The sequence below is a fragment of the Enoplosus armatus genome, chromosome 14 (genome assembly GCF_043641665.1).
Source record: "Enoplosus armatus isolate fEnoArm2 chromosome 14, fEnoArm2.hap1, whole genome shotgun sequence".
Classification (NCBI taxonomy): Eukaryota; Metazoa; Chordata; class Actinopteri; order Centrarchiformes; family Enoplosidae; genus Enoplosus; species Enoplosus armatus.
Window position 1 is genome coordinate 2,954,851 of NC_092193.1, and position 12,566 is coordinate 2,967,416.

Genomic DNA, 12,566 nt, shown 5'->3' on the forward strand with positions numbered 1-12,566 from the left:
AAGTCATGTTTGTATGCCTGTAAGAAGTATATTAGGATATGAAAAGTCATGTCATAAAGACCTGGACAAAGTGATTGCTGTGCTCTTGCCCATTTTTTATTTTATTTTATTTCATTTTTTTATTTGTTTTTATGGCTTCCCCTTCTTTTTCTTCTTTTTTAACCAGTTGAACTCTATGAATTGTAATTTCCTCAACAAGTGACTTGCAGAAAGTGTGCAGAAAGGGCTCAGAAAGTCAGTGTGAGAGCCCTCAAGCACTGTTAGTGGTGTAGATCTGAAGCCCCACAAACTTCTTGGAAATGTCTGTGAGTCTGTAAGGAAGGACTTTGGAGCAGATGTATAATCTGGTCCTTTAAAACCCTCCTCCTGAAATGAGTCGTAGTCTGATAACCCCTCAGTCTTCTACCTGTTCCAACTATTTCTTTGTTCTTGACCTTCACAGACCTGACAGTTTACAGACGGGTGTAATCAGCATGTGCTAATAAGAGCCGATAAGCCTCATTCAGAGCATATCAGCAAGTGAACAATAAGGAACAGAGCTGAGTTTTGTTTGAATTTGAGCACAGACTTGTTTCTGTTGTGAGGACACGAAACTTTCAGTTGCTGTCAGTGAGGAGAAGTGGAGCCGCGAGGATTTCATCTGGACCATGAAAAATTCTGCTGTTCGATGTGTCTGGATCTACTGAAGGATCCGGTGACTATTCCCTGTGGACACAGCTACTGCATGAGCTGTATTAAAAGCTTCTGGGATGAAGAGGACGAAAAGAAAACCCACAGTTGCCCTCAGTGTAGGCAGACCTTCACACCGAGGCCTGTCCTGGTGAAAAACACCATTTTTGCAGATTTAGTGGAGGAACTGAAGAAGACTGGACTCCAAGCTGCTCCTGCTGATCACTGCTATGCTGGACCTGAAGATGTGGCCTGTGATTTCTGCACTGGGAGAAAACTGAAAGCCCTCAAGTCCTGTCTGGTCTGTCTGGTCTCTTACTGTGAGAAACACCTTCAGCCTCATTATGATGTACCTCCATTCAAGAAACACAAGCTGGTGGAGCCCTCCGAGAAGCTCCAGGAGAACATCTGCTCTCGTCATGATGAGGTGATGAAGATGTTCTGCCGTACTGATCAGCAGTGTATCTGTTATCTCTGCTCTGTGGATGAACATAAAGGCCACGACACAGTCTCAGCTGCAGCAGAAAGGACTGAGAGGCAGAGAGAGCTCGAGGTGAGTCGACAAAACATCCAGCAGAGAATCCAGGACAGAGAGAAAGATGTGAAGCTGCTTCAACAGGAGGTGGAGGCTATCAATCGCACTGCTGATAAAGCAGTGGAGGACAGCGAGCAGATCTTTACTGAGCTGATCCGTCTCATCCAGAAAAGAAGCTCTGATGTGAAGCAGCAGGTCAGATCCAAGCAGGAAACTGAAGTGAGTCGAGTCAAAGAGCTTCAGGAGAAGCTGCAGCAGGAGATCACTGAGCTGAAGAGGAAAGACGCAGAGCTGAAGCAGCTCTCACACACAGAGGATCACAACCACTTTCTACACAACTACCCCTCCCTGTCACGACTCAGTGAGTCTACAGACTCATCCAGCATCAATATCCGTCCTCTGAGATACTTTGAGGATGTGACAGCGGCTCTGTCAGAAGTCAGAGATCAACTACAAGACGTTCTGAGAGAGACATGGACAAACATCTCACTGAGAGTGACTGAAGTGGATGTTTTACTGTCACGACAACTGAGGACCAAAGAAGAATTCTTACAGTATGCATGTCAAATTACACTGGATCCAAATACAGCGGACCCCTGGCTGAAATTATCTAAGGGGAACCTTAAAATAACAACTAAGGAAAAGCACATCCCCTTGCATTTTAATTCCTTCACAATTATCAGGTCCTGAGTAAAGAGAGTCTGACTGGACGTTGTTACTGGGGGGTAGAGTGGGATGCAATAGTCACAACAGCTGTTGCATACAAGGATGTTAACAGATCAGGGAGCATGCAGAATGTGCATTTGGACACAATGATTTCAGACATCACAATCAAACAACAATCAAAACCCCAATCTCAGGTGAGTCTTCCCAGAAAGCAGGAGTGTTCCTGGATCACAAGGCAGGTACTCTGTCTTTTTACAACGTGGATGAAACCATGACTCTCCTCCACAGAATTCAGACCATATTCACTCAGCCTCTCTACGCTGGACTTGGTCTTCATTTTTCTGGAGGAGACAATGCCACTTTGTGGGGGCTGTAAACAGGATTTTGTCAGTGACAATGGGTTAGATTTTGTTTTTTGATTTTTAATTTTGTTGTGTCTTTATCATTGTTGCTAAGCACTTATTAATTTGGTGCTCATGATGTTCCCAGATATCAGCTGTGACTCAAGCTGTGTTGTCGTCATTGTATTTTCTGTTGAGGTTTGAGTTTCTGTAGGTGGCAGTCACAATGCAATTACTGCTCATGCTAACAGTGTAGCTCGTCGGCTGTTGATTTTGAACCAGAAATGTCATCAATTGTATGGAATACTGAAGAGAAATGTATATTGTTTCAATCACTGCTGCATCAAAAACTCAAAGCTGCAAGAGAACAAAAACAACCTCCCTTTGAAACACGAGTTCATTCTGCAGCAGAACATAAAGTCATCAGGGTACATAGTCATATTGCTTGTTTTTGGCAGATATTTGTCACCTGCGCTGCTCTCGCAACACTAATGCATCACTGACGCAACAACCCGGTTCCTCCACAAAAACCAGCCCCAGTTATTGATAAGGGAGGTGAGAGTAGTTTAACCTCTTTATTCATTTTATTTCACCATAAGTAGCTTTGAGATTGGAAAGTATCACATATATATATATATATTCTGGAGCAGAATTTCTGTGGGTCTGAACGACGTTCCTACTTCCCACCAAATGGGTCACAGGTTTGAAGAGATAAATTGAACCACTGATATGGTGTTTTACTACAGTTTTTGTGTGTCTGCTGTTCTCTCCTCATTGCACACCACTACTTACCCACAGTAATAAAACCACACAGCAGTCAATCCCACAAAAGGCTGAACTGGGAAGAAATTAAGATTGAGTGAGCATCAGGACTTGAGTAAAAGTGAAAAACATTTTGAATTTTATTTTCATTTAAATTTTTATAACCTGGGAATGATGAACCCACGATCAGCTGACCTGCTGTTTCCCGCTCTTGCTGGTGTCGTAAGCTGCTGTTATTGTACTGTACCACTAGAGGGAGACAGAGACCTGCTTACCAGCCCCGTTGGGCATCTGTGAGCATTTCATCCACTTTCATCATGCAGCTTTGCTTCGAACGACAGGACCTCAACTACACAGGAGAAACCAGCCTGTTGCTCTCTGGAGTTTAGCTTTTCATGCCTGCAACCGCTGAAGAGAGAATTATGTCAAAAAACAGCTATTTCTGTAAAGCACTTTGGTGAGCAGTTTGCTCTATTGCCTTTCTCCCACCATCTTTCTTTTGAGCCTGATGTGGTGTCCTTCCTCCCTCCCATCTGCAAAAGAAAAAAAACAAAAAACACTGCTCCTCCGGTTTAATTCGCCGAATCGGCACTCTGCGGGAGAGCTGGAGAAATATTCAGATTTCACAGAGAGGCGACGAGTTTGGAGGCATTTGTCAGGCGCTCTGAAGTGAAATGAATTATGCAAATGAGATGTTTGGCCCCGGCTGTCTGCAGAAGCCATTAGGGAGGACAAAACTCTAAAGACACTGAAGCATCTGCATTTCAGGCCCTGCCAGTCCACTGAAAAGATAACACAGTTTGCTCTCTCCTTATCTTTTTCTATTATAAACACACACAAGCATATATTCTCATCACATGTTCCTTTCTTTCTTTCAAGTATACGGACATCCAATGGGCACTGACGCTCGACACAGACGGGGGTCGACGTTTTGGGAAATACGCTTGTGCACTTTTCTTGCTGAGAGTTGGATGAGAAGACTGATGTTCAATGTGGAGCTACAGTGAGGCTAGCTGTTCCCCCCCTGTCTCTCGTGTTTATGCTAAGCTAAGCTAACTCTCCTGGCTGCAGCTTCATATTGATAGACAGATAGAGTTGTATCAATCTTCTCATCTAACTTTTGGTAAGAAAGCAAATAAGTGTATTTCCCAAAATTCTTTTTTATAACAACGTCTTTTTGTTTAGTTGGCCATCATTTCTATCAGGTGTGATACGATTGTACTTTATCTTTCTAAGGTCCGGTAACACAGCTGGCTCTCTGTGCTCCAAGATCTTAGCAATAAAGCTGTTATTATTATCGATCTTACACTTTTCAGACAGCTGTTGCTGTGATTACATCCACCCTTCTCCATCCACCCACACACAGAAACACAAACACACTCACAAACACACTGCTACTCCCACAGCAAACTAAAGGCCCTGCAGATGTGAAGCCACCTTGTTATGGTCAGAGCTGCTACTAGCCCACTGCAACGACATCGAAACCCCACTTGACCTCCCCCGACCTTTGAGGGACAGTGATTGATTGACTACAGCTGTTTCTCAGAGGGTCAGTTCACCTAAAGCCATGGAGACATCCATCCTTTATATTTCTGCCTCCACCTCAGCAAATTAAAGGTGAATGGAATTTTGTTTGTGATGCTAAAAACATTGAAACAACCGCAAAATAAATGTAATAGACCACAGTCCCACTTTCTCAGATTCCTCCAGGTTCGTAGTTAAAGCTAAAACACATTCCTTTCCTAATTTGCCTGATGAATCATCCATCTGTTTTCCTTTGAGCCTTCAAAGAGGGGTGCAATATCTTTTATTTATAATTTCTTGTCTAATTTACAAAATTCATCACTGGAGACAAGAAGGTCTGCATGGGAGGGGGATTTTGGGGGGGGGGGGGTTGGAGGTGGATTTTTCTGCGGAGTGGTGGAGAAAAGCCCTCAATCTGAGCCCGGCACAGCCTCATTCAATTCAAGGCGCTGCATCGCCTTCATTTCTCTAAAGTCAAACTCTTTTCTTTTTGTTATCGACTTGTGACAGACGCAGACTCTCACCTGCCTCTCCAGCACACTCATTCTGCCAGTGTCTTAATCTGCCCATTTATCGGAGTTCAATCTTCAAAACGCTGACAGATATTTTCAAAATGGTAATTCAGCCAGATCCTATGATCTGATCTGATCTATTTCTGTCTTTGAATTGTCGGACTCACGATGGAAAGTTTGAAATAAAAGGATCAAAATCAGAATCAGACTCAAATTCTTTATTGATCCCCGGGGGGAAATTAGACACGTTAGAGGTGCTCCCATTCAAGAATAGAAGAAGTAGCATAGAGCTAGAAATGAGACGTATGTAAAAATACAAGATATATAAAATAAAAAAAAATACATACATTATACATTTTCAGTATTTAAGTGAAAAATAAAAATATATACAATAACAATATGTATGTTTAGATATATATATATGTATTGCACTGGTGAATTATTGCGCAGATTATTGTAATTTTAAGTCAGTAACAGTCAGTAGTGCACAGTTCAAGTATAAATATAATATAGAATAAATAATGAGGTAGTAGTTGCTGACCGAGGGGAAGCTAGTGACTCTCAGAGGGAGGAGCTGAACAGTTTGATGGCCACAGGCAGGAATGATCTCCTGTGAGTCTCCCACTGAAGCTGCTCTTGTGTCCGACCAGTACGTCATGGAGAGGATGTGAGACACCACCGTCAGAGAGTCCAGCTCCACCCCCACAACGTCACTGGCCTTGCGGATCAGTTTGTTGAGTCTGCTGGAGTCCGCCACCCTCAGCCTGCTGCCCCAGCATGCAGCAGCATAGAGGATAGCACTGGCCACCACAGAGACTCATAGAACATCCTCAAAAGTTTCCTCCTTCGAGCCGGAAAATAGATGCAGCAGAAACAGAGATATCTTCTTTTTTATTCTAGACATTCTTCTTCCGTGTCAAAACCTGGTGCCTACATTACCCACAATGCAACTCGACTCCCTCCACTGTCCGTGGCAATTAAGAGACGAACACACCAACAATCAAGAATTAAGTACAAAAAAAAAATGCAACCTCATGCACCCATACGCAGCCATCATATCACAATGTTTTGTTTACCAGAGCGACGCTGGAAGTTGGAAAGATTTCCAGGCAGAGGCCGTCTGAATACCTTGTCCCGTTGACCAATCAGTTCAAAGGTACAGTAGTCAGTGCTCAATTTTAAGCAAACTCAAAAAAAGAAGAACAAGAACAAGAACAAACAAACGTGTCTGACATGCCAAAAACACCCGTCACCACTGGGCAATATGGAAATTTGCTTCAACTGCTCGTATTAGTTATTTCTGGGGTGATCGTACTGTGTGGGAAGTTTCAGAGGACTGACAAACAACTTATTTTATTGTTAAGGTGTCAGGACAAAACTTTTCACCTGTTGGAAGCCTCGATCTGCTCTCTCACTTGGCTGTCTGCTGTTTTTTAGAGTGACACTGCAGTGAGTGCGGTGGCGCTTCAGGTTTCGGAAATTATATTTGCATAAGTGGTCTTGATAAATCGAGCATTAAGCTGGTGAAAGCCTATTATTTTTTTGCCCACGGTTGTAATTACTGTGACTTAGTGACTATGGCCCTTAGTGGTTGTTGAGCACAAAAGCACAATTTTGTCAAAATGTGGAAAAGGTGGAACAGAAAACTACTGTATCTGAAAAAAATAAAGTGCAGAGTGACCTGGAGCTTTTCCAAAACAGTTTTTCTGTTCTTTGTCGAGGCAAGAAGGCTCTGACCTCTGACCTCTGACCTGTGACCTCACTGTTGTCTGCTTGTATCTTTGACCATCTAGGAATTGAAGCTCTTTTGCTGTTGGTCCTTCTGGATAAAAATGCCAGCTCCTGCCCTGTAAACATCCTGCATCTTCATCCCTTGTGCACCACAGAGTCTCATTTAGTCAGCTTTTCAGATGTGGAAGTATCTCAAAGTGCCCTTTGCCTTCCACCTCGACTGGCCGGCAGCCTCCTGCCCACATTTCTGTGATCGGTTTCGTCTGTGAGAAGCGTAGAGTCGCTCTGAATATCCTGGCAGGGGCTCCAACGTTTATTAACCTGTCGTGTCAGATGCCGTCTGTTCACCCGCCGCTAACGCCCGTTTTCTCAGCCACCATGGCGGCCATTAAAGGCTCAGTTTTATGGCTCTTTGATGGCGAAAGCTGGCCTGACACGCTGTGCAGCTGTTAAAGAGAGGCTTGTGCCTGATTCTTGGCAGTTGGGGTCGTAATTCATTTTGCAGGGGTCTAAAGAAGGTGTCCGGGCGCTGAAATGTTCTGTAACGAGTAGAGCTGATTTAATTAGATGCACTGCTCATCAAGGCGGCCGTGGAGATTCATTTTGTTAGAAAATGTGCTATTGTTGGTTGACCATCGACAGTACAATGAGACATTGGCAGTGGTAGTGTCTCCTTCAGGAGGACTCAGACTCCATGAAATGCTATCAAACCCCCACACTAAAGTCGACTGACATTAACATTGTGCAGTGGAGGTTGAGGAGACGAGAGTTAGATGGCGAAAGACATAAAGCATTTATTTCTTTATGCCTTTATTAGATAGCAATAATAGAGAGAGATGACAGGAAATGAGGGAGAGAGATGGGCAACAAAGCTGGATTTGAACCCGTGCAAAACCCCTAAGCCACGAGGGCGCCCCAAATGGACCATCTCTGATGTCTGGTCCTTAAGATGTTTTATATTATGAGCAAAGTGGCCCTTTTCTGTTGTCATGGTTCTCATTACCAAACACCCTCTCTATACCTCTACAGCAGTTTGTGTTGAGCGATGGCATGGCAGCTCAGTCACCATCGGCGTGTGAATGGGTGAATGAGACCAATCTGTAAAGCGCTTTGGGAACTGTTAAGGTTGACAAAGTGAAGTCCATTTTACAATCTGTAACAAATATAACCAATTTCCTCACTTTTTTAAAAACATCATCTCTTTCCTGAGCTCAGACTGTGGACTATCCTTTCCTCCAGAAAACCTGATATACAGGGTTTACGGCTGACAGCGGTGGTGTTTTTTCATTTTAAGCGTGCGTCCTCTGTGCTGGACCCACATCCTGTGGCATCACATCTGGAGCTGCAGTCTGTATTACTCGAATCTTTCAGGAACATCATCGCTCATCTGCCAAATGCCTCGGTTCATGTTGTGCTTTGCGCGGCACAGCCATATTTCCGGTAACATTTCGTTCCGCTACCCCATCTGGTGTTGGCGCCTGCTCCTCTGTTCGGTTGCCAAAAAGCTGTGTTTGGATGCATGTTAAGCATAAGAAACAGACGTGAATGCCCAAGCAACTCATCAAACTTGTCCTTTTGTACACTTGCTGAAATGCAGAGGAGATTTTTTTTGGTTTTGCTTTGTCACTGATGCTGATACTCTTCACTTGCCAAGTCCAGTAAATGCACAGGGACGTCTGGCTGACATTGGTACTGAGACAGTTTGACAACTAGGTAATAAAAATGTTACCCAGAAGAAAAGAGACACAAATGCCCAAACTGCTCGTCAGTTTGTCCTCTCGAGGAGTTGTTCCAACAGAGAAGACAAATAGGTTAGTCACATAATCAATTATATAAAATAAGGACAATTGATGCACAAATGCAACCAATGAACGTTGGAACGTTGAATAGGAATTATCTGGTGAGACAAAGTGGAGCATTCATCAACTATTATCCATTTAACTGTATCAGTAGCTGCTGCATGCACAGTGATGGATGCAGCATAAAGACAAATTATTCACTTATTCAAGAAAAGGAAGTTCAAGAGGCAGTGTTTCATGTGAAATACGTCATTGAATGCATGTAAAAGAAAAATATATGTAAACATTAACATGCATTAACATGCATAATGTAACTTTTTAACCAAACCGAGACGTCTATACATCATTTAACCTGCACGTTACCAAATAACTGCTCAGTGGGTATTTGGAACACTGTTGTGTATTTATGTCAATTTTTAAATTTAGCATTAATAATATGTTAGTGCACAGACATGCAGAGTGTGTGGCTTCCACTCTCAACCTCCTTACTCTCTCTTTTTTGTCATGCTGGTGATGTAAATATTTACAGGTTCAGGTAAGCGCTTGTACAATGAATTTCCAATTAGCTCATCAAGCCCATCCTACTGAGCTGTGGCAGGAGGAGGAGAGGAGGACTGGTTTCTGCTTAGTCACTGAAACAGCCAGCCTCACCAGAGTCTCCAAGGACACCGCGCTGTTGCCTTGTCTCCTCTGCTAATGAGTGACCTAATGAGTTTAGGGAAAATACTGCACGCTCAGCAATATCTCATCCTGCTTTTAGATTGCACACTGCATTTCAGCTGGACTTTTTTCACACATAAAGCCCTCTCTTTGAGTACCCCATCGCAGCGTTACTCACAGTTCAACTAAGAATTTGTTCTTTTCCATCTGAGACACACAGGCACTAACCAGTTCCTCTCTGTTCTGACGTGGTTCTGAAGGTTCTCTGTGTTTCTGTCTGCAGGTTTGACCTGGGAAGATGACACCACTCAGCAGGTTCTGTCCAAGGAGTTATCCAAACTGAGGAGGATTCCCTACAGGCCACAGCAGAATGGACCTGTGTACGACACCGACAGCAGGTCAGATGTTTACCCAGTTTCACAAAGATATTTTAGTCCGGTCTGAAGTGTTAAGTCTTATTTCTAATGCAAGTTAGACAGATTCACAACAATAAAGACTGACTTATTTCAAACCTAAAACGTTGGCCACCACACCCCCAGGATAACTCAGAACTAACAGCCAAGTTTCCATGGTAACAACAGTCAGTGACACCTGCTGACCAGCAGCACCAAAAGGAAAATATGGCTCATAATTTGTGATTTGCCAGCAATGTTGTGAAGCTAACAATGAGAGCACAATGTAGCTCAGGAAGCCTCCGTAACTCCGCTGTTTAAGAAGCAGGTTTAATAACAAAAAGGTTGTGGTGGTGTTGATTAGATTATTTGGCAAACTGAGAGTGACTCGGTAAAGAGACGTTAAATGGCAGTTCTTGGCTCTGACATACTGATGTTTATACTGATTTTCCTTCCTCTCGCCATCCTTTACCTCTTCTTCCCTCTCACAGGCCAGCAGCTGAGGCGGTGGACCCAGCAGACCAGAGGGTGAAGCCAGCGGAAGTGGAGCTCAGCAGAAACCTGCAGACGTACCTCCAACGTCTCGGCCTCCTCCCCAAAACGTCGTCTGCCTCCAGTCTGAGCGCCCAGAGTAAGGTGAGGGATTCCTGTACAAATACATTTGTACCTTCTGGATCTCTGCTGGTCTCAGCTAGACTTCCAGTTGAGGATTATGTTGTGTTGTTTCAGGATTTTTCTGAGCTGTTTTTCAGAAAAACAATATATTGATACTCACGTCACCGAAAAATGCCTCATACAACCATGGTCCTTCTTTTTAAATCAAGTTTTAACCGCAGTTTTCTCTGTTCATTAAGTAGATCCAAGCAGTTCAACCATTGTTTACTAGCAGTTATGAAACACTTTCTTTTCTGGATGCTTCATTATTCAGCAGCCTTCAGCACCTCAACAGTAGGATTGAATGATGAGTCGGACTGAACTGAAACACACATTTCACAAATGAAATTATCCCCAGACTCATTTTAATAGCATAAAAAACAGCAGGTCTAATGGAGTACTTTTTGTTTTCAGGTAATTATTTCATTATTTTATTTGCCAAAAATAGACATTCCTATTTGTTTATAGTATCTATCAATGATTAATTAAATTTAGAGAAAACTGACAATATCACATTATGTGGTGCTGTCATGATCACATACAGGTTACACCACTGAGAGAAACAATGAAGTTTTTATCCTCACGCATATGATTGAATATCAGTGAACGTCAGTAAACTTCAGCTCCTGTTGCGCCCTGTTTCACATGTGAAAGGGGGTAAGAGCAGGTGGGACATTTGTCTTTGCCCCAACGTCTGCATGTAGCCCCACCCTCCGTTCACAGCCACCTGCCTCTGTTAAGAAGAAAAAGAGCGTGCACACACATACGCTTGCAATACACACCCACAGACACTCAAACAAGTACACAGTCACGTAAAAACTCACACAAAGACACGAACACACACCTTCACAGCGGGGAGTCTGGTGTCATCCTTCGTTGTCACTCCGCTCTCGCTTCTCCATCCTAACTGATGGCTTCTCCCAGCATGACCGTTAAGAGCGAAATAATACCAGCAGAGAGTTCAGGAGTTCACCGCTCTAATTAATAACTCTCCACGTGACTTGGTCCTCCGCCATGTCTGCTGCTCAGGCTGAGGGGAGCAGAGCACGGCTGAATGGCGGAGGCCTTTCCCCTGCTGGGGGATTGTACCAAACGCTCACACGGTGCGAAGGCGTGGAGCCTGCAGGCATCGCTCGGGGGCTCGAGGCCTTTTCTATCCAGGTTCACGTGTTTGGTGGAAACGAAAAAGAGCAGGAGGACTGAAGGGCAGAAAGTCCTGGAGGGCACGAGTGGAATAAACTGTGTGACACAGATGAATAAAGATACCGGCAGTGACAAATACCAGAAGGGGCCGCGCACATAATCGCACATAAAAGAAGTATTACGACTGCGAGGAACTTGACCGTTCGTGTTGCTATTGTTATGATAATTTTACCGTTAGCAGGCTTGTACCATTTCTCTGCTCCTAGGTGGGCGTTAATGGAGCCGGCAGTGACTCTTTGCTTTTGTTGTAGCTGATGGATCTGTTAATGTGATTGCATAAATGGATTAATAACTTGTTTTTCAAAAATTCGGCTTTATTTTCATGTCAGTAATCATTTTGTTCGAATGTTGGAAGAAAGTCTGTAATGTTAAAACAAAATGGAGCTCCTGTATCAAAATGCTCTCACTGAACTGAGTGGTAGCTCATATCCTGATTCTGAAGCACTTTGACGTTATCTCCTTCTAACAGTCCCTCTTACATCCATCTTAATTTATTTTAAAGTGTGAACGTGAACATTGCCACAGGGTATACGTTGTACTATATAAATGAAACATTTCACTTTTTTAAGAACAGCAGAAGATTAATTAATATATATTATATATTAATTTAAGAAAGCTTTATATCTAATATATATTTTTTATATCTACATCTGTTTATTTTGATAGGCTCACATATTTTGACCAGTATTATTTGACGCAGTGCCTGACGGTGAGGACTGACTGCGTTGGATCGACAGTCCTGGAGAAATGAAATGAAGCAAAAACACAACAGAGCAGAGACACAGCAGAGTAAACCAGAGCTGCTCAGGCTGGATGACGGTGCATTTTACCTGGGCAACGTGCACAGCCGTATCCCTGCTCATTATGTCAGGACGATGTTTCGGTTTTAGATTGACAAAGAGCAGATGGGATGTTTGTCTTGGGCCCAGAATTTACATAAAGTACAATTCTGTCACTCACACACGCTGGCTTTTTATAAGATGTGTTTTTATTATACTCATGAGTTTTTTTAGATGAACAGTCGCTGCGAGTCATAGTCGTCCCCTTAAACCTGTTTGTCTCTGGGACGCCCCAACAACACAGAATCAATATTATTATTATTTAATGACTATTATGAA

The 12,566-nt window shown here is 43.2% G+C and overlaps 1 protein-coding gene and 1 pseudogene across 1 annotated transcript in view; both read left to right on the forward strand.

Moving 5' to 3' along the window:
• LOC139296026 (receptor-type tyrosine-protein phosphatase N2-like) overlaps positions 1 to 12,566 on the forward strand; it is a 183,210-nt gene that overhangs the window by 28,932 nt on the left and 141,712 nt on the right. Inside the window, exons 4-5 of the mRNA XM_070918283.1 lie at positions 9,483 to 9,597; positions 10,083 to 10,227. Coding sequence (XP_070774384.1) covers positions 9,483 to 9,597; positions 10,083 to 10,227 — 260 coding nt within the window. The remainder of the gene's footprint in view (positions 1 to 9,482; positions 9,598 to 10,082; positions 10,228 to 12,566) is intronic.
• On the forward strand, positions 300 to 7,844 carry LOC139296274 (tripartite motif-containing protein 16-like; annotated as a pseudogene).